The following is a 22,384-nucleotide window of genomic DNA, read 5'->3' on the forward strand; positions in this document are numbered from 1 at the left end:
TGACACAAACTAATATTTCCATTGAATTCCTTACGGAAAATCGATTCTAAAACATCCTAGAACATTAAAAACCGACTTAAAACGTGAAAAGTTCTCTCTGGGGGCAAAACGATAATTTCATAATTTTCATAATTAAAATTTTTGAAATTAATAAATGAAACATTAAATAATTAAAGTGAAACATTAATGAAATTAATTTAAAAATTTGAACCGAAGAAATCGATCAATCGAATTTTCAAGTAAAATTGTTGAGGGTTCGTGAGATATTTCTTTAAGGACCCCTCCATTTGGGGGTTCAAATAATTAAAGATATTTTAGAGGGGGGTTCTCCAAAAATTAAAAGTAAATCAAGTGAGACTGAAGTCAAGGTATTAAAGTCAATCAAGTGAAACTGAAGTCAAAATTAAAGTTAATTAAGCAAGACTGAAGTCAAGATATTAAAAGTCAATCAATTAAGATTAAAGTCAAAACATTAAAAGTCAATCAAATAAGACCAAAAGTCATAATAGAGTTCTAATTAAATAATAACTCAATCTAATAGAATTCTAACTTAAAAACAATTCTACCTAAAACAATTCTAATTAAAACACAATTCTACCTAAAACAAATCTAACTAAAACACAACTCCAATTAAATACTAACTCTATCCAAATCAACCCCTAAAAACATCTATAAATAGAGGTGCTCACACCCTATTTTCGTATCAAATCATAAACCCTAAAAGAAGAAGTTCTAAAAGTCCCCCTAGCCTCTCATAAACCCTAGTTTTGGAGTCCCATAAACCCTAGTTTTTGAGTCCCAACTCCTTACCTAACATCCCTTCTTCGATTTTAGCCTAAAAAACACCTATAAGCCCTTCAAAAACACCCCAAAACCCATAAAAAATCCAAAGAATTCAGATCTAAGAAAGAAATACTTCAACTTGGAGATCAGAAATCAAATCCGGTGACAGAACGAAACGAAGAATACTGTACAAGAAGTTGTTCTATCAGATCTGAGGGAAAAAAAATCATTGCGTTCGGAAAAGGTAAGTATTTTTATTTTTTTATTGATTAGGTCTTTTTAGCAATGTAATTTATTTGAAAAATTAGTAGAGACTGGCTTTAACCGGGCGGGGTTGGTGCCTAACACCTTCCAACCCCGTAATGTGATCCCCGGATTCAGTTTTTTCTCTGTTCTAGATTAGTTTTTTATCCGTTTAGAGTCAGTATTCGATTCCTAGACCGTAATAACTAGGTGGCGACTCCCAAACCTCAAGGGTCAAAAGCGGATCCGCGCACCTCGCGGATCGAGGGCGCTTTCACTATCATAAAAAATTATAATTGTATTATTGATGTTTTGTAGATAGTGTATTGTAGTATTGAAATAAAATTTTTATACAATGATCCATAAAAAAATATTTTCTCATATTTTGTGATAGAAAAAAAAAAAGATTTATACTTAAAGATTTTCTCCAATTTTATTATCTTTTCTCCTCTCTTGTCAGTCAAAAACATGATTTAATGCTACAGGGTCGTGAAGGACAACATTCTATGAATTTTGAATTTTTTTTTTAAAGGTTATTTTTCACAATTGAATTATATTTTTTAGTTTGGGAGTTATGTGAAAATTCAGTAGTGGTCCATTTTCAAAAATTTGGATCTAATTCTAAGATAATTGGTTTTTGAATATATATGTATTTTATTATTATTAATTTTTATTTTGAATATGAATTTTTTTTTATGAAATTAAGAGGGCTGGTGTTGGACAGAGGTTTCACCTCAATAATACCCCCCTCCAACTTTATTACCTTTTAAGATGTGATAAACAGTATAACAATCCTTTCTATATGGGCTGAAAACAAGGGTATTTTGGTCATTTTCTATCGGCTAAAGACCGAGTTCAAGGTTAATCAGTTTGAAAACCCCACAATTTGCTAGGTTGCAGCATTTCCCCCGATTTTACCTCCAATTGATTGAAACGACAAACCCAGCGGGAGAAAGAAAAGTTCTTATCTTGCGCTCTAGGGCTGGAATCATTTGAGCTCCAAATCTGATCACAACCCCCAGAAACTCTCTCTCAATCTCTCGTATTCGGAACCCTAACTTTGTTCTGTATTTTGCGCTCTTGATCATGAAATGGGAAATGGAGATCGAAGAAATCGAAGCAGCTTTGGAGAAAATTTGGGATCTGCACGACAAGCTCAGCGACGCCATTCACTCTGTATCGAGATCTCATTTCCTCAATTCTATTAAAACCCTAAAGAAATCTGAAGATCTTTACTTCTGTCGCAACAACAACAACGACAAGAAGAAGCCACGCAATGAAGGCGAAGACGATCGAAGCGGCTTTGTATTCGTGAAAGATTTTCGAGTCAATGATGACGCAGCGATTGCAGAAGCCAAGAGTCTTAACGCTATTAGAACTGCTCTTGAGAACCTTGAAGACCAGCTCGAGTTCTTCCATGTAAGTTTCTACTGTTTCTCTTCACCTTTTGTTATTATTTATTTTTGCTTATTAGTTTGTATCTTCCTAGGGATTTCTGACTTCTCAATTTTATTTTATTTATTTTTTATGTGAAACAAGTTCCTATAATTTGCTTAAATTTCTCAAACCAATATTTAGTTGGCTCAGAAGAAGATCTTGTCAGCCCCACATTGGGATGGATCCTAATGTGATGGAATCTGTTGGGAATCTTACATTTCCTTCTAATCTGTTTTAGCTTATTCATGTCAAAAAGAACAAATAAGGGGAAGGAAATGGTACTTGTTGTTTTAGAGGAAATTGGAAATCTCGATGAAGAACGATCGGGGGAAAATCAGAGACTATGGAGGTTTAAAGAGAAGTTCTATATTGAGGGGACCTCTATTTATAGGAACAACTAATTGGTGGGAATCAACAAAATGATTATGCATGGAATAAATTGTCCATAATAAAATCAAAAGGAAAGACTCATAATGACAATGATCTAAGAGGCTCATCGTTATGATGCTTGGAAGGAGAATGCTTCAAAAAATGCATTGAAAGCTGTCAACTTGAAATAGTTGCAAATGAACTCTGAAGTGATACATGCTTATATGAATCTCGAGGCAATGAAATAACTCTTCGTTATTTTGAAAGGGGGTGGTTGCATGGGAAAAACTTTGCAATTAATCTTTTACTGACACCTACTACCTCAAGATTAGGCTAGGATGATCCCACACAAGGAAGCTTGGTGTGAGTAAGGAATACTGGTACCTTAGGATAGAATATGATCCCACATAGGTAAATATCCCAACCCACCCATGGGGATGGTCTGCCCCCTCAAATGGGATATGAAACCCATCGGCATACTTCATTTTTGTAGACGAGATAACGGTCCAAGAGTGTAATTGATGGTGAAAATCCAAAAAATGGATAATATTGGATCCCTAAGATCCTGAGTGAAATTATGGGAATATGTTAATGGGAGGAATCTACCTAGTTAGGGTTTGAGATAGAGAACCCTACAAGTTGGAGGATTTTGACAAATAAAAGATTTGTGATCATTCTTTGAACTAGAGCAATAGACTAACATAAGTATCAAAGAATCTTTGGCCAGGTCCCACCTTGGTTCCCAATGAAGCTGAAAATAGTTAGCAATAACAAGAGTTGGACATGTTTGATAGGTGATCTTGAGGTGTATGTGACGAATAAAAATTCACTCAACAATATAAAAACAAGTAATACTACCCAATTTTATTCACCTTGGCTAAATATAATAAATTAAGGTATGTATTCTTCTTTATTGATCAATGTTAGTTAACTTAAGTTCATGCACCATATACATAAATCAAATTATTATCATATATATTATATTCTTGGATTATTCCTTGCCTTGGCACCAAATAGTTGAAGAAGTTTATATAATTTGCAAAACACTATGCCATCTTATGATACTTCCTTGTGAAAATCACAAAGAGTATCAAAACTATCATCAAATTTCAATCATAACCATAAAGTATAGGAACTTCTTTTGAAAGATTTCTCAAAAGAAAATATTTGTTTTATCTAATTTTGTCTTATTACAAACATTTGCTTACTTTCATCACTTGCAAATATCATGTGCCATAATATTTAAAAGTTTGACAATTCTTCTTTTTTTCCCACTCGTAACCATAAAGTATAGAAACTTCTTTTGAAAGATTTCTCAAAAGAAAATATTTGTTTTATCTAATTTTGCCTTATTACAAACATTTGCTTACTTTCATCACATGCAAACATCATGTGCCATAATATTTAAAAGTTTGACAATTCATCTTTTCTTCCCAACAAAAGTAAAGGGAAATATCGGGAAAAAGGATTTGATTCATTTATGACTCTCATGCTCTTATATATGAAAATTATTATGCTCTGTAACTATTAATTCGCTGACTTGACCATCAAAGTCTACTTGGCATGTAACGCATTGGTGTCAAGCCTTGGAGGTTGATTAGAGAAGTACACAAGATAATATTTAATTTGCACACCGATCTCGAGGAGTGTGATTTGAATATCATCACATTTTTTTGGCATTGCCCTTTGGATACAACGACACTATATTGTTTTTGTCTAAATATTATTAACTCCCGTAATCTGTCTTCTTTTGCATGGCACATGACCTAGTTGAATGGCTTTTTAATCTGCATGGGCAAATACAAAGAATGTAAGAACAACTGCTTAGTCAGTAGAATGATTATCTTTCTCAAAGGTTTGTCCTCAAACCGCAAGTTTTAGCTTCAATTGGAAGGGATTGCGATAGATAATTCTTTAAGAAAATTCAGACGTGCAAGTCCTGCTAATGCTTTAGAAAGTTTACTATGACTTATTGATGAAAAGCTGCCTCAAAATAATATCTGAGGAGATAAAACATCTTTAGAGGTTGGATCTCAAACTAGAAGGGTGGAAAGTCCCAAATAGCTAGTTGAAATCAAAACACAAATTTACTCGGATGCATAAGTCGAGATAAATTTGACTTATTGCTAATGAAGCAATCGAAGGAATTCAATGCTTTATCATCCTCTAGAAAAGGCATGTTTGGTGAATTCTTGGCCTTACTTGCTTTGTGTGATTTTAAAAGCTTTCCATCTACAAATGCCATCGTGTTTGAGGTCATACCATTTGTACAATGGAACCACGGATCCAATGGACCACGTATACCATTTAAGGTATGTGATGACTCATGACTCTCGAAGAAGGAAACTATGCTTTGTTATGCATAGCTTTTCTTGCTATTTTACATGGAGCAACTCTTACATGGTTCCGTCACATCCTTTGAGCTCAGTTAACTCTTTTTCATCTCTTTGTTGCATATTTACATGCAGCAATTATTTCCATTTATAGAAAAGCGACGTAGTCCCTTAGTTGGATTTGGTGGCAAACAACAAGGTTCATGGTTGCGGATGTTCCCTACCTATACAATGTAATTTTGGGATGGTCAGGGATCCAGGCAATGAAAGTCTTACTATCCTTTATTATCAACTACTTAGATTTTCCACCTTGAAAGGTATTTGGGAAATTCAAGGTAATCAAGTGGTAGTTCAATGTTGCTATCACATTGCGAGAAAAGAATGTGGTGATATTCAAATCACATGCCCTCAAGATTTGCACAATTCGCATATTGAATCTTTTTCGATACACTTTCCCAATAAACCTCTAAGGCATAACACTAAGTGTGGTGCCTGCCAAGTAGATTCCAACTATTAAGTCAGTGAGATTGATAGTTGTAGAGCATAATAATTGTTATATTTGAAAGAGTATGTTAGTAATAAAGCCAATATCTTTTATAATATTTTTCCATTGTTTTTATAGGAAGGAATAAGACACTTATCAAGCTCTTAAATGTGTTGCATGTGAACAAATACTTGTGATAAGACTAATTGGATAAAATAAATCTCAACATTTAAGAAATAAATTTATTATAACAAACTTCTTATAAATCATTGAAAGTATTAGTTGCTCTTGTCTGGGATGAAATTAAAAAGAGCACTTGTATTATATATACCCTAAAAAATTACATTCTTTGCTTGGATTAGCACACTAACAAAAAAAATAAAAAATCAATTGTTTACAATCTAATCAAGTGCTAGTGAATTATAATCTACTTATATTTTATGCATAATCGAGTAGGGAAATGATGGATCGTATTTTGCTTCATTTTAATATCACATATCTCTTGAGGTACTTCTTTTATACATTTTGATTTAGTTGGATTCTACCTAAACATGAGGTGTAGTTTTTTCTTAGTAATCATCGGGTTTCCTGTTTCTTCCCTATCCGTTGATCTTTCTCAAAGAATTCTTGTTTTTGCTATGCTTAAGAGATTTGGAATGAAAGAAATCATAGGTTATTCGATGATAATGAGGAGGAGGTGGGTGTGTGTATGCTTAACATTTAGTTTTTGACGTTGAAGTGCTGTAATATTTTTTGAGAATATATGTACTTGTTTGAAGGTTTTGTATTTAGATGAGATTTGTTGATAAATTGGGGGTTAGTGGTTTTTCATTTTTGTCTTTGTGATTTGCTTGAGGTACTGGACGGTCATCTTGGCCTCTTAGATGAATGCTTGTTTGTATAGTCTGTGTTCCTCTTAATATATGAATAAATCCTCACTCATCAAAAAAGGAATTATTGTTGAAGAGATATTACAACCAATACTACCTAGACACATGGCACTATTACCAAGTCTCTAGGTATCAATTTGTATTTGGTACGCCAACTTCTGAAAATTAGAATACGGCGACATGACCATACAAAAAGTAAAAGATACATAAAATAATAACAATCAGATGGATACAATCCAAAAATTATTTTAGAGGTCATACTTGCATGAGCACCCATTACTTTCTTACAATGGAGATATCATAATGGAAAAAGAAAAAAGAATACGTAGAATGACTCTAAAGGACTCTTTATTGAGAATATGTACCGAATGCCCCCTAGTAAAGAATATGGACTATTTAAGTCCCATTAATAAAATATTAATCTATTAAGGATCTTTTGAAGATTTTTTATAGGAAAATACTTGAAATACCCTTTTAACAACTTTATGAAGTGTTTGATCTAAAAATATAGGGAGTCAAATAAAAAACCTGACCAATTTATTTAGTTATTAATATTTCTAGAAAAACTTAAAAAAATATATTTTATTTGACTCATTTGTGTTGACTTGCTAATTTTTGAGTTGAATCAATTCGATGAACGTACAAGTCGAGTTTTAATTATTTATATATTTTAATAAACCTAATATACATAGACCAAATCAGTTTGATGATGATCATACTCATCTCCATCATTACCATTGTTGTAGTCATCATCATCATCTACATGATTTAAAGATTACTGGTTTTGGGAAGAGAAACAAGGTTTTTTTTTTTTTCTTCATTTAGATATCTTTTTCCTTGATCTATAAGAGAAGACCATAGTTAAGGGGCATGTCATTAATTATAAAACATGGGAGAAGCTCAAACATTCTCAAATAAACATGTCTCTTTAAACTTCAAAAATCATTGAAAGGGTCATTATGATATTTTCGCTTCAAAAATCCTTTTTAGACTAAAATTTTATATATTGGGTACTAAAGAGTCCATACTTTTTTAGAAGGGACTATTTGATACATATTTTGAAAAAATAGGTCTTTGCAGTCATTGTCCCAAAAGAATAACATATGCAAATTGTTTTGATTTAAAAGATATAAAACAAAACTACAAGATACTTAAAGAGCTGATTGGAAAACTACTTGAAGAAAAGATAAAAAAAATTAACTATGCATGTCAGTGCCAAACATAAATTATTTGATATCATAAAAAGAACTTGGACGATCCAAGCATTTGTATTTATATGTAATGATATTTTACTTGGTTTTACACAGTTTTTCCTAAAGGAAACTTTATTTTACCGTGTTGAAATAGAAGAGTTGTAAAAGAGTAATTGTCAAGTCTCTTTTTGATAGCTTTACAGGAATTTATATTAATAAAAGAGTTAAAAGACAAAAATGCCCTTTACATATAATATAAAAATAAAAACCATTAAAAACAACTAGGTAGGACTAAAATAACTAGATTATTTCCAATACTCCTCCTCAAGTTGGAGTAAATATATCAACTAAACCCAGTTTGACAATGTGCGAATTAGTAATAAAAGGTCCAACAGACTTTGTAAGCATATCGGCAAGCTGATCTGAAGAAAGTACGAAGACACTATTTGAAGATAACCAGATCAAACTTTCTCATTGAGAAAGTGAACATCAACCTCAATATGTTTAGTTTTTTTTTGTGAAAAACTGAGTCAGAAGTAAGCATGATAGCAGACTTGTTGTCAAAAAACAAAGTAGAAGAATGAGAAATATGAAATCCCAACTCTGTCAGCAAAGACTGAATAGAAGAACGAGAAACCACATTCTGTTTTTTTACTTTTCCACGAGATAAGGTTATTATCATAAAAAATACAGAAATCAGAGGTAGATTTTCTATCTATAAAAGAACCAACATAATCAACATTGGTAAAACAAGACAAATGCGACTGAGCAATGAAATAGTAGAAAAACCCAAGACCAGATGCTACTTCAAGTAGCGAAGAATACGATAAACAACATCAAGATGAGAAGTACACGGAGTATGCATAAACTGACTGACCACACTAATCGCAAAGGACAAATCCGGTCTAGTGCTAGTCACATATAAATCAAACGACCTATAAGTCTCTGATAAGAAAAATGATTTGATAAAAGATCACTAGAGTTAGCATGAAGACGATGATTCTGATTCATATGGAAGGAAGCAAGACGACAACCAAGCATCCCAGTGTCCTGAAGATTTAATGTGTATTTACGCTGAGATAGCGAAATACCACGGCGAGAGCGGGCCACTTCTATCTCCAAGAAGTACTTGAGTGGATCCAAGTCCTTAACTTCAAAAATAAAATCCAATTACATCTTAACTTTGTTAATCCACTGTGCATCATCACAAGTCACAATAATATCATCCACATAAATCAAGATAATGGTACAACGATCATCCACTCCTCGACAAACAAAGTAGTTATGATCTGAATGGCATCTAGAAAACTCCATAGATAAAATAATCTCAGAAAAACGTTAAAATCAGGCTCGCGGGGAATTTTTCAAGTCATACAGAGATTTAAGAAGGTGGCATATCTTCTTAAAATATTTTCCCTGAAGACGAAATCTAGGAGGGGGGTCAATATAAATAATCTCAGTCAAATTACCATTTAGAAAGGCATTCTTCACATCGAGTTGGTGAAGTGGTCATGAATGACATGCATCTAAAGAGATAAGAAGTCGAACAATGGAAAGTTTGGCAACCAGAGTAAATGTGACATTAAAATCTTTTTCAGGAGTCTGTGAAAAAACCCTTAGTAATGAGACGTGCCTTATACCGATCAACGGTCCCATTGACGACATATTTCACAATGAAGACTCATTTACAATCAACGGTCCGCTCCCCAGATGGAAGGGTAACAAGCTCCCAGGTATTATTTTTTTACAAAAAATCCATCTCAACAGTCATAGTTCTAGTCCATTGAGTGTCTTGCAAAGCCTTTAATACAGACTGAGGAACGTGAATAAAATTAGTGGTTGTAAGCTAGGCTTGATAAGATGTAGAAAGACATTGATAGGAAACAAATTGGGCAATAGGATGATTAGTCACACACACCTGCTTATCTTTGCGAATGGCAATAGGCAAGTGAGAGCCAAAAATAGAAGGGATAAGGACAAATATATGTGTAGAAGTAGGAGAGGATATACCTGAATCCAAGGAGGAGGTTGGCAAAGGTGGATGAGGGTGAGGGCAACGAGTATTAGACCTTAAGTGTCGGCGAAAATGGAGAGAAAATTGGAGAAACCAACACTATAGAAGATGGGTCCTACAAAGTAGAAGAGTCCTGCAAATAGATGTGACACTAAATTAGGGAACATTTTCAAAAAAAGTAACATCAAGAGAGTGTATGACACAGTAAGAAACTGGATCATTACACCAATACCCTTTTGACATAGATGAGTAACCCAAGAAAATACATCGAATAATTGTCATCCAATTTGGTGCAATTAAGAGTTCTGTCCTGAACAAAACACGTGTACCCAAAGACTCGAGATTGAAAGACATGAAAAGGTACTTGTCCCTCTAAGGTGTAAGTCGGGATGTGGTTAATAAGAAAAGCCGTAATGAGGATTGCCATATTCCAATATGCCTTACGAACATGCATTCCTTGGAAAAGACATCGAACAATGTTCATGAGGTGGCGATTCTTATGTTTTGCCACCCCGTTATGCTTAGGAGTCTAAGGACAAGTCAACTGGTGTAGCATACCATGCTCATGAAGATGGGAACAAATCCCATTAGATATATATTTCTCCCCGTTATCAGACCTAACAGATTTAATAGTGATATTGTACTGAGTTTGAATTATTTTAAGAATTATTTTATTATTATTATCAATATTTTAAGAAAATTAACAAACATAGAAAACACCTCAGAACGAGAACGCATAAGATAAACCCAAGTACAACGAGAATAGTCATCAATAAATGTAACATAATATCTATGACCATTAAAAGCAGTAACAGGGGAAGGCCAAATATTGCATTAAATCGATGAATACGATGAATATAAGAAGTGCATGTGTTTAGAAAGTTCACACACAGAGCACTAAAATTTATGTCCACTACAAGCAGTTTTTATAATAGGAAATAAAAAACATAAGTACTGAAAATTGACATGTCTTAAGCAAGCATGCCATAAATCTGGAGTCTGAGACGAAAACATGCGACTCCTAGAGGAAGGAAGTATAGAAGCCAGAACAATAGTAGGTTGGGATCCAAACAAGTACGACCCATCCCTCTCATATTCCTTGCCAAAAATCCTCTTCGAAGTCAGGTCCTGAAAAATACAGTGAATAAGAAAAAAGGTGATTGAACAATTTAGAGATTTAGTAATACTACTCATTGACAAAAGATTAAGAGATAGGTGAGAGACATGAATTATAAGGGCCTTTTTGTAATTTAAAATATTAATTAAGGAGATTTTGAAAATAACATAATTAAAAGACATTTGTGTAATTTTAGAAATCTAATGTTATCCTAGGAATTATGGAATTGTAATTTTCTTGATTTTGAGAAAATAGACTCTAATAGTTAGATAATTGTATTATGGGATCATTTAAGAAAATCAAATTTTGGCCTTCTATCCCACTTGTTGGTTGAGTTGTGGATTTGCAATTTTATTGGTTTTGACAAAACATATCTTAATAATTAATAAGATTAAATATATTTCGTGGGTATTTTTGGAAAATCAAATTTTGGTGTTAAATCACTTTACTCCGTTTTCTCTCTGTATAATAGTAAAGATAAAGAGAGAAGGCTAAATACGATTGATTTGACTCCAACATGTGATTTTCTTAAAATATCTTCTTAAACAAATTTATCTTATTAATTTTTAAGGTCTGTTTTATCAAAATCAATAAAATTGCAAATTCATGATTCCTACAATCATGTGGGAGAGAAGTCTTAGAATTTGATTTTCCCATAATGTTCCCATAATACAATTAATATTAGTAACTGTTAGGTTCTCTTTTGTCAAAACCAATAAAATTGCAAATCCACTATTCCTAGAATCACATTAGTTGTTTTTTAAAATTACACAAATATCCATAAAAGATATTTTCAAAATCTCCTTAAATAATATTTTAAATTACATAAAAGACTTTTTTATGTTATATGTGCGTTTGCACATGCCATCTACTAGTTGAAGATAACTTACGATGTTTTTGTAATTTTGATAACTAATGTGGTTATAGGATTGTAGGGTATAATTTTATTCATTTTGATCAATCTGACCTTCATAATAATAAGGATAAAACAAATATGGTGGCATTTTTGTTCAACCAAGTTTTGGTGTCAAACCACTTAACTCCTCACATTATAATACTAAAGATCAACCAACAATAATAATGCAATTTGTATCAAAATGAGAATATCCGTGTCACTCGCAACAACACTAAGTTGACACAGAGATCTGAACATCTTAGAAATTGATTCATTTTTGCAAAATAACCTAGACTGTTTGTATACGTGAACCAATGGTGCTGATGTAAACATCTAAAAAATCATTGTTTTATGTATGTTTGGCCCCTACTCTGGTGGACTTGTGCAACACAAATTAGATTGATTGTGATTTCTTGATGTTGGATTCGAGACCCAAATAATTTTTTTAAATCCAATGGCTAAAAATTTCACTGTGAACATTACTTGAATGAATCTGATCGCTAAAAGTGCATGCAAAACAATTGAAGTTAGATGTTCACCCACAAAATCTAACTCAACCCACTTTTTTGTGCCCACTGACTTGAATGTTTGGGCCAGCCTTTAGAGGACCTACACAACAGAATATTAGCATGCTTGGTGATTTATGGCCTGGGTTCAATTATTTTGCATTGGTTGGTTTTTATCCATTTGATTCAAATATATTTTTTGATAGTAAGATTCAATGGTTGGTAATTACCAATCAGGCTTGTTTTTTGTTGTTGTGGTTCTTCACGGGGTGCACCAAACATTACATTGGTAATTGGATCAAAAGAGCTTTTGCCACATGGCTCTTTTGGGTTGTGGACATCAAACTTTGCATTCCGGACATGATAATAAAGTTTTTCTCCTTTCTTAATTGTTCTCAAATGGGGATGGTTTTGATGTCCTGCCATGATAGAAAGAGTTTGAAGCCAGTGAAATGGCATGTTCGCACTGTGGTTTCGGCCCATTAACTGCATGAATGTTTGTCCCATCTCTTGGTCGATCTACACACCAAAGAGAAGTTTATTGATGATTTCTAGCTCTAATGGACATTGTAGTTTTGTTTGTGTTCATATAAGCGTGGGAAATTCGTACACTTTCATGCAGTCTATATAATAGGTTTGGGACAAAATGGTGGTTCCTTTCTACGTATTTTCTTGACTTTGTGGAGAATATCCTGTGCCATGTTGACGTTCTACTGTTATGCAGACTATACAGTCACAGCAACGGGCTGAAAGAGATGCTGCTATTGCACGGTTAGAGCAAAGCCGCATTGTTCTTGCGCTGAGATTGGCTGATCACCATGTTAAGAAGTACAAAGTCGTTGAAGAAGCTCTGGCATTTGTGGGTGATGTACAGGATCCGGGTCGCTTTGTTGCACCAGAAAATCTGTTTGAATCACCAAGAAGCCAATTTGGTGATAACTTGGAGAGTCATGAGGGGAAGGGGACCAACATTGTGGTGCAAGTTCTAGTAACAAGTTTTACCTTTGCCAAGAAATGTTTTAAATTGGATCAATTGGGCGGTGTATTGGGAAACACTGCCATGTTTGCTGTTAGCATGCTTGCTTTGCTGCATCTACATCAAGTCGCCTTTAAGAACAATTTTGTTGTAGAAGTACCACAAATGCATGAGGATTTGTCTCATGGCAAGAGGAATGGTAAGAATACCTCTTGGGGGGAGGGATCTACCTCAAGTGGTCGTGTGAGACATTTGGACGTGTTGGCGGCAAGGGGCTAAGGTGGAAATCCTTTTTTTTTCTTTGACGATTATGCATGTTTCTTTTTTTTTTTTTTAACCTTGTTAACTGATGGGCATACTGTTGTATTGCATGCAAATAGAGCTTCCTCTTGTAATTGTTCCACCACATCATCTCAAATGTGCAAGCGCAGAATCATCATGATTCCGAATCTTTTTTTTTTCATTTCTAAATTGATTGTGTTCCCATTTTTTCAAATTTGAGTTTGGTGACATTAGACCGAGTCAATTGGATGGATCATGACTAGAAACAATGCTCTCTAGTCTGTTTATAAATCATTTGTGTTTCAATGCTTACTTCTTATCATTGAAGAGAAAAGGGCCTTGGCCAACAGTCGTCTGTATTTATTTTAGATGCTAGAAAAGGCTTTTTATAGACTGGTTATCTGTATCCATCTAAGTTGCCAAGAAGTGCTGGAACTTGGAATGATACAGAGGAAGACTTGGAGACATGCTGAAAGGGGAGAGTATTTAAGATGCGAGATGTGATTTGTAATAATGTAAGCTTACCTGCTCTAATTCTAACCTTTCCTATGCATATACATGTTCCTGTTTATGCACGCACAGAAGCACCCATGACCCACCTACACGTGCACACACATACATGTTGCCCACCCACACATGCACCCACTCGGGCACGTTAATTGTTAGTGCTCTTTATGTTAATCTTATGGAAAGAAAGCTTTCAGTAGGTTAAAATCAACTTGATTAGATGGCTGGACGACATTCTGATGGATGCCATGCAGCTTCTTTCTTTTAGTCTACAATTTACAAAATCTTTCCTCAAAGTCAGTTCGAGGAAGGATTCACTGAACTCCATTTAAATGTCATCCGATAAAAGCCTTTTGAGATTTCTTGCATTATTTCCTGCATAGGAGGAATTGTTGCACTTTGGAGAACACAGTAACTCTCATACATTAGCTTCTGTACTTCTCTTACAATGATGGGTTTTGATAAGTAGCTGGAAACTTGGTAAGTTCATGGTATTGATCTCCAGTTTCGTTGTTCTTTTATTTTTATTTCCCCACAAATTCATGTATGGTTACTATAAGGAAAACAGTCCCAAGGGCTTTGGGAGATACCAGATGAACAAAAACTTAAAAAATCAACAATAAGGCCGACATGGCCGATCCATTTTGTCTATCTAATAGATGATCACCTCTTTCAATTACCTTATCATGCAATGCAGCTTTACCCTATGTAACCTTTTAATATATATTTTTTTAAAAGATTTTCTGCTACTTGGAATTCCCATTGAAGGTATCGTTAATGTGAATGGTTTCTTGTCACCTGTTTCATGTGTAATACTCTATTTTCTTTCAAATGTGCAGGCAGTAACATGCGAACCCATCTGCTGGAGTGACAACAATCTCTGCACATGGCAAGCGATATTTGTTATGGTCGTGAAACAATGTAAGTTCATGCCCATTGTACATCCTTAACTAAAAATTCTGATGCATCATGCAAGTTGAGCGATTATGTTTTAATGAACTCTAGAAAAACATGGGGGCTTTTTGATTGAATCCTAGGATTTGTTTCGTTTGAATTATAAAAGAAATTTCCCCATAATTAGAAACAAAATCAGGTAAAATTTGAAAGTACCTAGGACGTGTTCCTTGCAATTCTAGAAATTTGCTTCCTAAAGTGATGTCTTGTTCTTGGGTATTTAATAATTTTATATTACGAACAAGATCAGTGACAAATTCTATATAGGAAAGCTGAAAACAATTAGAAGTGAGAAATAGCATTTGTGGGAATTTGACAAAATACGTAAAGTTATGTGATTTCTGGATATATTGATGCTATTGAGTTAATGATCAAAAAACTTATAATAATAATTACCAATATGTCCAAAGAATCTGTTACCAAATGATAAATTTTCAACAGGGCTTCCGCTGTTAATTCCCAATGCTTTTATTTCCAAAACTTGGAAGTATTATAAGCCCACAACAAACCCTTACACTGTAATCTATCCAGATTTTGGAGTTCGGTTTTCATAATCTACTCTGTTAGTTAAAATTTGAATTTTGGAATCAGAGCCAAACAACCCATTTCATCTTGGGATAGATATAACTTCTGAACCTGAGGAAACATTTTGTTACTAAATATGATCCTTGGTCTATTTTTTCTCATTTGTATGCATCACACAACAAGTGATATATGATTCTGGTTTCACAGGATTACAAAACGGAAAATGCCGAGGTAACATTAAAATTGATATTGATTCTCACATTACTGATGTGGATGTATGTACGAAATCATAGATACTTTTCATCGAGATTAAAGTGAAAAGCATCTATGGTTCTGTGTGCACCTCCACATCCACAATGTGAGAATCGATGTCAATTTCAATGTTACTCCAGCATGGCTCATGCAAAACTAATCCTAAGCTTTTAAAACAATTGTCGCTCTTTTTGTTTTTTTTATTCCCTACTCCAATGGGTTCCACACAGATTTAAATGGATTTCCTTCAAAATAAAGTAGGGTAGGAGTTTGGTTTGGTTCCGGTGCCAAAGCCTCTTATATTTGAAGTTTTAAAGGAATGTTGGAGATGCTCTAAGGGAATTTGTACAAATCATCTTTTGTTCCTTATCATATCTTCTCTTTAAGTGGGTCTAAGACTTTAGTTGCTCATGTCCCACTGTCCTTCCCTCTTTAAGAGCTTAGCTGTTCACCTCTCTCTCATTCTAGAAAGGGTTTGATTTACCAAGTCAATTCCTCGAAACTGACTAATTTCTTTATTTATATTTAAATGTCTTTGTTTTTTTTTTTTTTTATTATTGAAAATAGAAAATAAATATAATTTTTAAAATATACAAAAAATTTATATCTTAATAATTCTAATATATATTTTATAACTCACCCAAGTCAACTCTTGAGCCATCGAGTTTTAGAACATCAGGTTGAAGAATGTGGGAAAAAATGTTGGTCTTTTTTGTGTTGATTTTTGACTTTTGACTTAGTTTCAATTCAATATTGGTAGGTTGATTACTTGGCTCATCTATCTTTGAAATATAAACAATAAGATCTCTCAAAGGTTTTTATTAGATCTATTCGTATAGATCGGATTTATTGAGAATGATTCTAACATTTCCTATCATAATAAAGCAACTTTTTTATTTTACCTTTGCTTTAGAGCTTTTTCATGTCCTATAAGTCGAGTCAACTCGATAATTTATGAGTCGAATTGGACAAATTACTCAGGAATACGCTGACAATTTGACACAGCTTAGAATGTTCACTGAGTCGAGTCAAATTGAAAACTCGACAGTCAACTTGCAAAGTCATAATGTAATAAATTTATGAATAACTATAACTCATTTGAGTTTTCAAATTCTATTCATGCATTCTGAGTCGACTCGACCCGTTTTAAAAGGTATAAATAAATAAATAAATATATATATAATGGGCCATGCAAGAAGATATTTACTCATCATCACCAAATCACTTTTGTCGCCGCTTTGGCAATAACTGAGTGCGCGTGTATCGTCGTCGGATTCATCATGCCACGTGGAACCCTCACACCACGTGATTGGTGGGGGATTTGGTTTCTTTTTTCTACCTTGCACAATAAAGCAAACACATCCTCGTACCTACTACTTGATGGGATATGGGCATGGTTTGATATCTGGGGTTCGACGTTTTGTCTTGTTTAACGGAGGAGATCGAGTTATGTCCGAGAGTCATCTTGTTTTAGATTAGATAAACCATTTAACTCCATATTGTAAATTATTTACTAAAATATATATATATATATATATATATATATATAAATAATTTAAAAAATTTATTTATGAAATAATGTAGATTATTAGATCATTTTTTTTTTATTTAAATAAGAAATACTTAAATCATATAAAATATTATTTTAATAAAAAATACGAAAGTCCTATTGACTTGATCGAATTTTATTTAATTGTGCCAAACATTTTTTTAATGTATGGGTTAAAAATTTCAGAATGATCTGAAATCAGTTCATTCTGAAACTTTTATACCTTTATTTTAAAAAATGTTTGACTCTCTTTAGGGTCTCCGAACATTTTCCTATATATATAGACTTTTTGTCATTTCTGAAAATAGAAAATAGAAAAATATAACTGTAAAGCATTTTAACAAAAGAAGAAAAATAAAAAGATGCTTTTGTAAAGGAAAGTAATAATAATAAATAATTTATATATACAAATGTGTATTTTGTTTTTATAAGGAACTTTATATTGTTTTGTCGGTCTTGTTCCAGTTTCTTTCTTTGTCTTTAATAATTCTCTTTTTGATGAAGAATCTCTATGTAGGAAACCTGATTTTATTCTGTTTCATCTTTTTTATCCTTTTATCATGTGGAAAGTTATAGCTAGAGAATTTTTCTTAAGAAAAAATTATTCTTGAAGAGAATATTTTCTACTTTATTTATATCATCAAATCCTTATGAGTTGGACAATATGGTAAATTCCCCATCCATGACCTTGTTATGTGTTTATATTGGAGAAAATATGAAAGCAGACTATTATTATTATTATTATTTTTCTTTTTTCAAAATACACCCCAAATGGTAAGATGTTGACTAAATAAAATGAAACCCACTTGACAACTTGTTACTGATTGGGTTAGAAGGATATTACCAATGGGCCGGGATTCGGCTTGGCCTCATTTGGAATTTGGCCCATAATGGATTGGGTTTGGGTATTGTTAATAGGCCATTTTTGCAAATGATATTTAAGAATTTGTAATACTCGCAAAGATGTCATGTAACAATGACAATTAACACTATGCTATTTTACTAAAAAGATAAAATATAAATATTTTTTTGAAAAACATTTACAAAAGAAATATGATTGTGAAGGATACTCGCATTTGCATAAATACTTGGGTGTCACCAATTGTTACTTTTTGAATATATAAACACATTCTCTTCAATTTTATTATTTTTCCTCTCATCTCCTCCTTTTTCAATCATGATTTCAAAACTTGTCTAAGACCAAGATATATCGTCCAAGTTATCTCGATATCAGGTATGAACGAGATAGATGCATAAGTCAAATTTTAAAATGAGATTTAATAACTCACATTCATTTTTGAAAATTTTGGACAAGATATCTCAAACGTATCGGAAAACTCGTCTTAGACGACTCAGTATCAGGCATGGATGGATGAGATGAGAAGCGAAAGAGAGTTTTAAAATCATGTTTCCAATAAAACCCCTCTAACTTTACTATTTTTCCTCATTTGCCCCTTTATACCATAAAAGGGATAATGGGTTTGTTGTCAGAATGAGGAATGACTGATCCAAAACCGAAATCAATATTGGTCTGGGTTTTTGGGATTTGCATGGATCTAAAATTCGATCCAAAGTTTTAAACCATAATTTCAAAATCTGATCTGATCCGATACGATCTGAGTGAGACAAATAGTTCATTTTCTAGCACATACGTCCAAGAGTGCTTAGTTGGCACAACTAACAAAATTAAATGACGAAGAAAAACAATAAATGACGACAAATTTAAAACGTGCGCACTAGGCACGTGGCAGATTCAGACCTATCCATAACGATAGGTACCAATACCTACAAGTTAGGGGTGGGTCGCACTCACACTGCTTACACTGCAAAGGGGTGCGCATTACACCATACTCCTTTCGTTAAAGTTAATAAAGATGGTGTCGTAGCTTACACAAGGGCACAGTGTTTCCCGTGCGCAAGTTAGTGATTATCGGTTAAAAGCAGCTCAGTAGGTGCAGAGAGCCTATGCTACTTGTCGTGGGAGGGATCAAATTCTACTTTCCTCCTGTGCCGTCGAAGTACCGTTTAGTCTACTACGGACTGACGTGTAAGACAATGATTGGCTGGAAATATGAGCTGTCTCACAAACCAACAATTCTTGACTTTTGTCGATTTCTTTGAAAGTTTTCCATGTGGAAATTTTTTTGCCATTTATGCGCTTTATTTAGAAAAAAATTATTGGCTCACCACAAATGTCCAAAGGGTCTCAAAAGTTAAAAATAAAATTTTAGAAATAATTTTTTAAGGGCACCACCTCAATTCTTCTTCCACCCATCCTTCTTCTCCGGACCATATGTAAGAAACTTGAATCCCATCGAAAAAATCAATCGACATAAATCTATTGTCAAAATTTTGAAATTCATTGGAAAAATAATTTTAAAAAAAATCAATCAACTATAACTCCTCCCTTTCGCTCTATTTTTCAAATGGAATCATTGAAATCGTAGAAGGATGATGAGGGTGCAGATCTCTCTTTTTCTTCTTTGAATGGAATCATTGAAAAGATAATGAGAGCTTAAGAGTTAATAGATTTTTTCTTTGACATGAAGTGCTTAAAAAGAATTATTCAATTTTAAAGGTGCCCTTCAACATATGAGGACAATTAGAGTTTCTTAACTTGTCAATAAAATTTATTGTTAATTTATTCAACTAATAAATTTTAAAAGGGGTATGCCATTGGTGTCTTTGATTGGAGAGAAATTTTTTTCTCAAGAAAAAAATAAATTTTTTAATAAAATCTTTTTGAATAATTAAATTTCTCAAAAAATATTTATTTGCGCTTGTTTATAATTTGAGTCGTGTTGGGGTGACACAAACGGAGATACAAGGTGACAAAATGATGTAATGTTGTGCACATTACCGAATATGCTTTTTTGTGAGATACGAGTAAAAAACATCTACGGTTATTTGCGCGCTACAACATTATTTTTGTCACTCTTATGTCTCCATTTGTGTCATTTCAGCATTTTCCTTATAGTTTTGGAATAGAGTGTCATGGTGAGGGAATACCCAATACCATTAAGGTTTGAGAGATGCTATTGGCATTTATTACACTCTAATTTCTTAAAATAAAATTTATCACACCTCAATTAAAAATTAAAAATTAAAACACACCATTCAAACATTGAAAAAGTTTGATTCAAGTTATTATTTCAACATGACAAAACGTTATAATACATTGAAACAACTTCAAACAGTTGTTGACAATTAGGATTAGACCCATATAAAATCCTAAATCTAACAATAAGAAAAATAGAGAGAGAGAGAGAGAGTTTTTATTGGTACCCAAACTTTTACTTACTCTCAACCATTAACTTATTATTTTTTAAAAGTTAAGAGGGCCAATTGCAGCTCTTTAGATTTTCTACAAAATCATTTTTGTATGGGTTTGGTGAGAGAATAATTTTCTATTAAGGAAAATATAGTTGTGAAGAAACACTATTTTGCCTTGAAAATGTGCAATCATATACTTTCGACAACATTTTCCCTTTCACATGCAATCGTACATATCCTTAGCTTTTACATAAATAAATAAAAAGAAAAAAGCTTCTACCAAAGCACTAAATTCTAGTCTAGTCTTAGTGTTGTCGATATTATCCTTGGCTTTGATTTCTTTTTGGTTGGTCTGTGGGTATCTTGTAGGGGCCATGTTTTGGGTCTCCAAAAATGATATTCACCCATTAACATTAACATGAGAATGCAATCTATTTCTAAAGATATAATGTGATGAATTATATTCTAGGGATAAGGATCCTTGGATCTAGTGGGGGAGCGGATCCTCTGTAGTACGTGTTCCCTACAGTGGAATTTGACGTTGACTGAGAGCCACGTCACATATCCACAATATGTTCTTCGTTAAAAATTTGGATGTTATGGATTGTCCATTTTCAAAGCCTTTATCAAATTTAAAAAAAAATGTCCTTTTGTCAAAAAATAAATAAATAAATAAAAATTCTGAGATACATAATGACCCAATACAAATATGAGGTGTTAGATTTTGTTTTCAAGAAATCAATCTCTACTACTGAAATGTCACTATAAGATATTATAGAGGATCTCCTTCCGATCTATTGATGTATTTGAAGAAATAAATAAGGAAATAGTCAAGGAAACATGGATTTACGTGTGATTCGATTATGTCTACATTTACATATGAGAGATGTGGGAGTTTCGCTATATTGGATAATTATTACAATCATAGATTTTTCAATCTGGAATCAATTCTCCTGAGATCTCAAAATTTAATGTTTACACTTATACCAAATATCCATATTAGAATTTCAAAGTTGGGTTTGTGATGAAAAATATCGACCAGAAATCCATGACATCTATAGACAGATCACTTTGTGTTTGGGATTTTGAGTAGAAGACCATCTTTAAAGAATAAGATTGAGTTGAGTTGAGTCGATTCATTTCTCCTTCACCAATTTAAAAAAAACAAATGTTTTGAGTTTGATTCAACAAGTTGTCTAAATCATTATATAACAAGCCCAATTTTTACGGTTGGACACTTGCAAATTACTTATTGGAGGGAGCATTGAGTCTCAATGCTCTTGAAAGCACAGTATATCCTCCCACGTATGGAAGAAAAAAAAAAAAAAACACAAAGCCGATACATAATGAAATGTTAGTAACAACCGATACTCAAAATTTAAGGAAATAAAGGATGGGAACAACCAAACCATGGCCTCAGGTGTAGTCTTTTTTATTAAATTTGGAGTTCAGAAGAGACTCTGCAAGCAAGTGGGCCCACTGATTATATATTGAAAAAGCTCTCTCTCTCTCTCTCCCCCTCTAAAGCCTGCAAAACTGCCAAACCATCTTCTTATAATCTTGACCCTTGTGTGAATTTGAAAATGACATCTATATTACTGATTTCTAGGCAACGAACAACAAATCACCCTCATTAATGATCTTTCATCATGAGCATTAAATTCATTAGTGGGCCTTTTTTTTTTTTTTTGGTTCAAGCCCATGGTCTCACCCTCATTAATGATGTTCGGTTTGCAAATCGACCAAGCTGTGGGGACTAAAGATTCCTTGGCTTATAAGTCCCAGCAGCAAAGCTTTTTTAC

The 22,384-nt window shown here is 33.2% G+C and overlaps 1 protein-coding gene across 2 annotated transcripts; it reads left to right on the plus strand.

Moving 5' to 3' along the window:
• The first annotated feature begins 1,913 nt into the window (after positions 1–1,913).
• PDV1 (plastid division1) lies at positions 1,914–15,137 on the plus strand. 2 transcript variants are annotated; one of them, XM_086436770.1, is made up of 3 exons: positions 1,914–2,445; positions 12,989–13,520; positions 14,869–15,137. In XM_086436770.1, exons 1-2 carry the CDS (start codon positions 2,113–2,115, stop codon positions 13,517–13,519), a joined length of 864 nt encoding a protein of 287 aa, XP_086292896.1. In that variant the 5' UTR covers positions 1,914–2,112; the 3' UTR covers position 13,520; positions 14,869–15,137. The 2 variants fall into 2 exon arrangements, with proteins under 2 accessions (XP_086292896.1, XP_086292895.1); XM_086436769.1 differs by lacking the exon at positions 14,869–15,137 and adding an exon at positions 13,621–13,834.
• The last annotated feature ends 7,247 nt before the right edge of the window (positions 15,138–22,384 follow it).

The sequence above is a fragment of the Akebia trifoliata genome, chromosome 3 (genome assembly GCF_017979445.1).
Source record: "Akebia trifoliata isolate Shusen 1 chromosome 3, ASM1797944v1, whole genome shotgun sequence".
NCBI classification, from domain to species: domain Eukaryota; kingdom Viridiplantae; phylum Streptophyta; class Magnoliopsida; order Ranunculales; family Lardizabalaceae; genus Akebia; species Akebia trifoliata.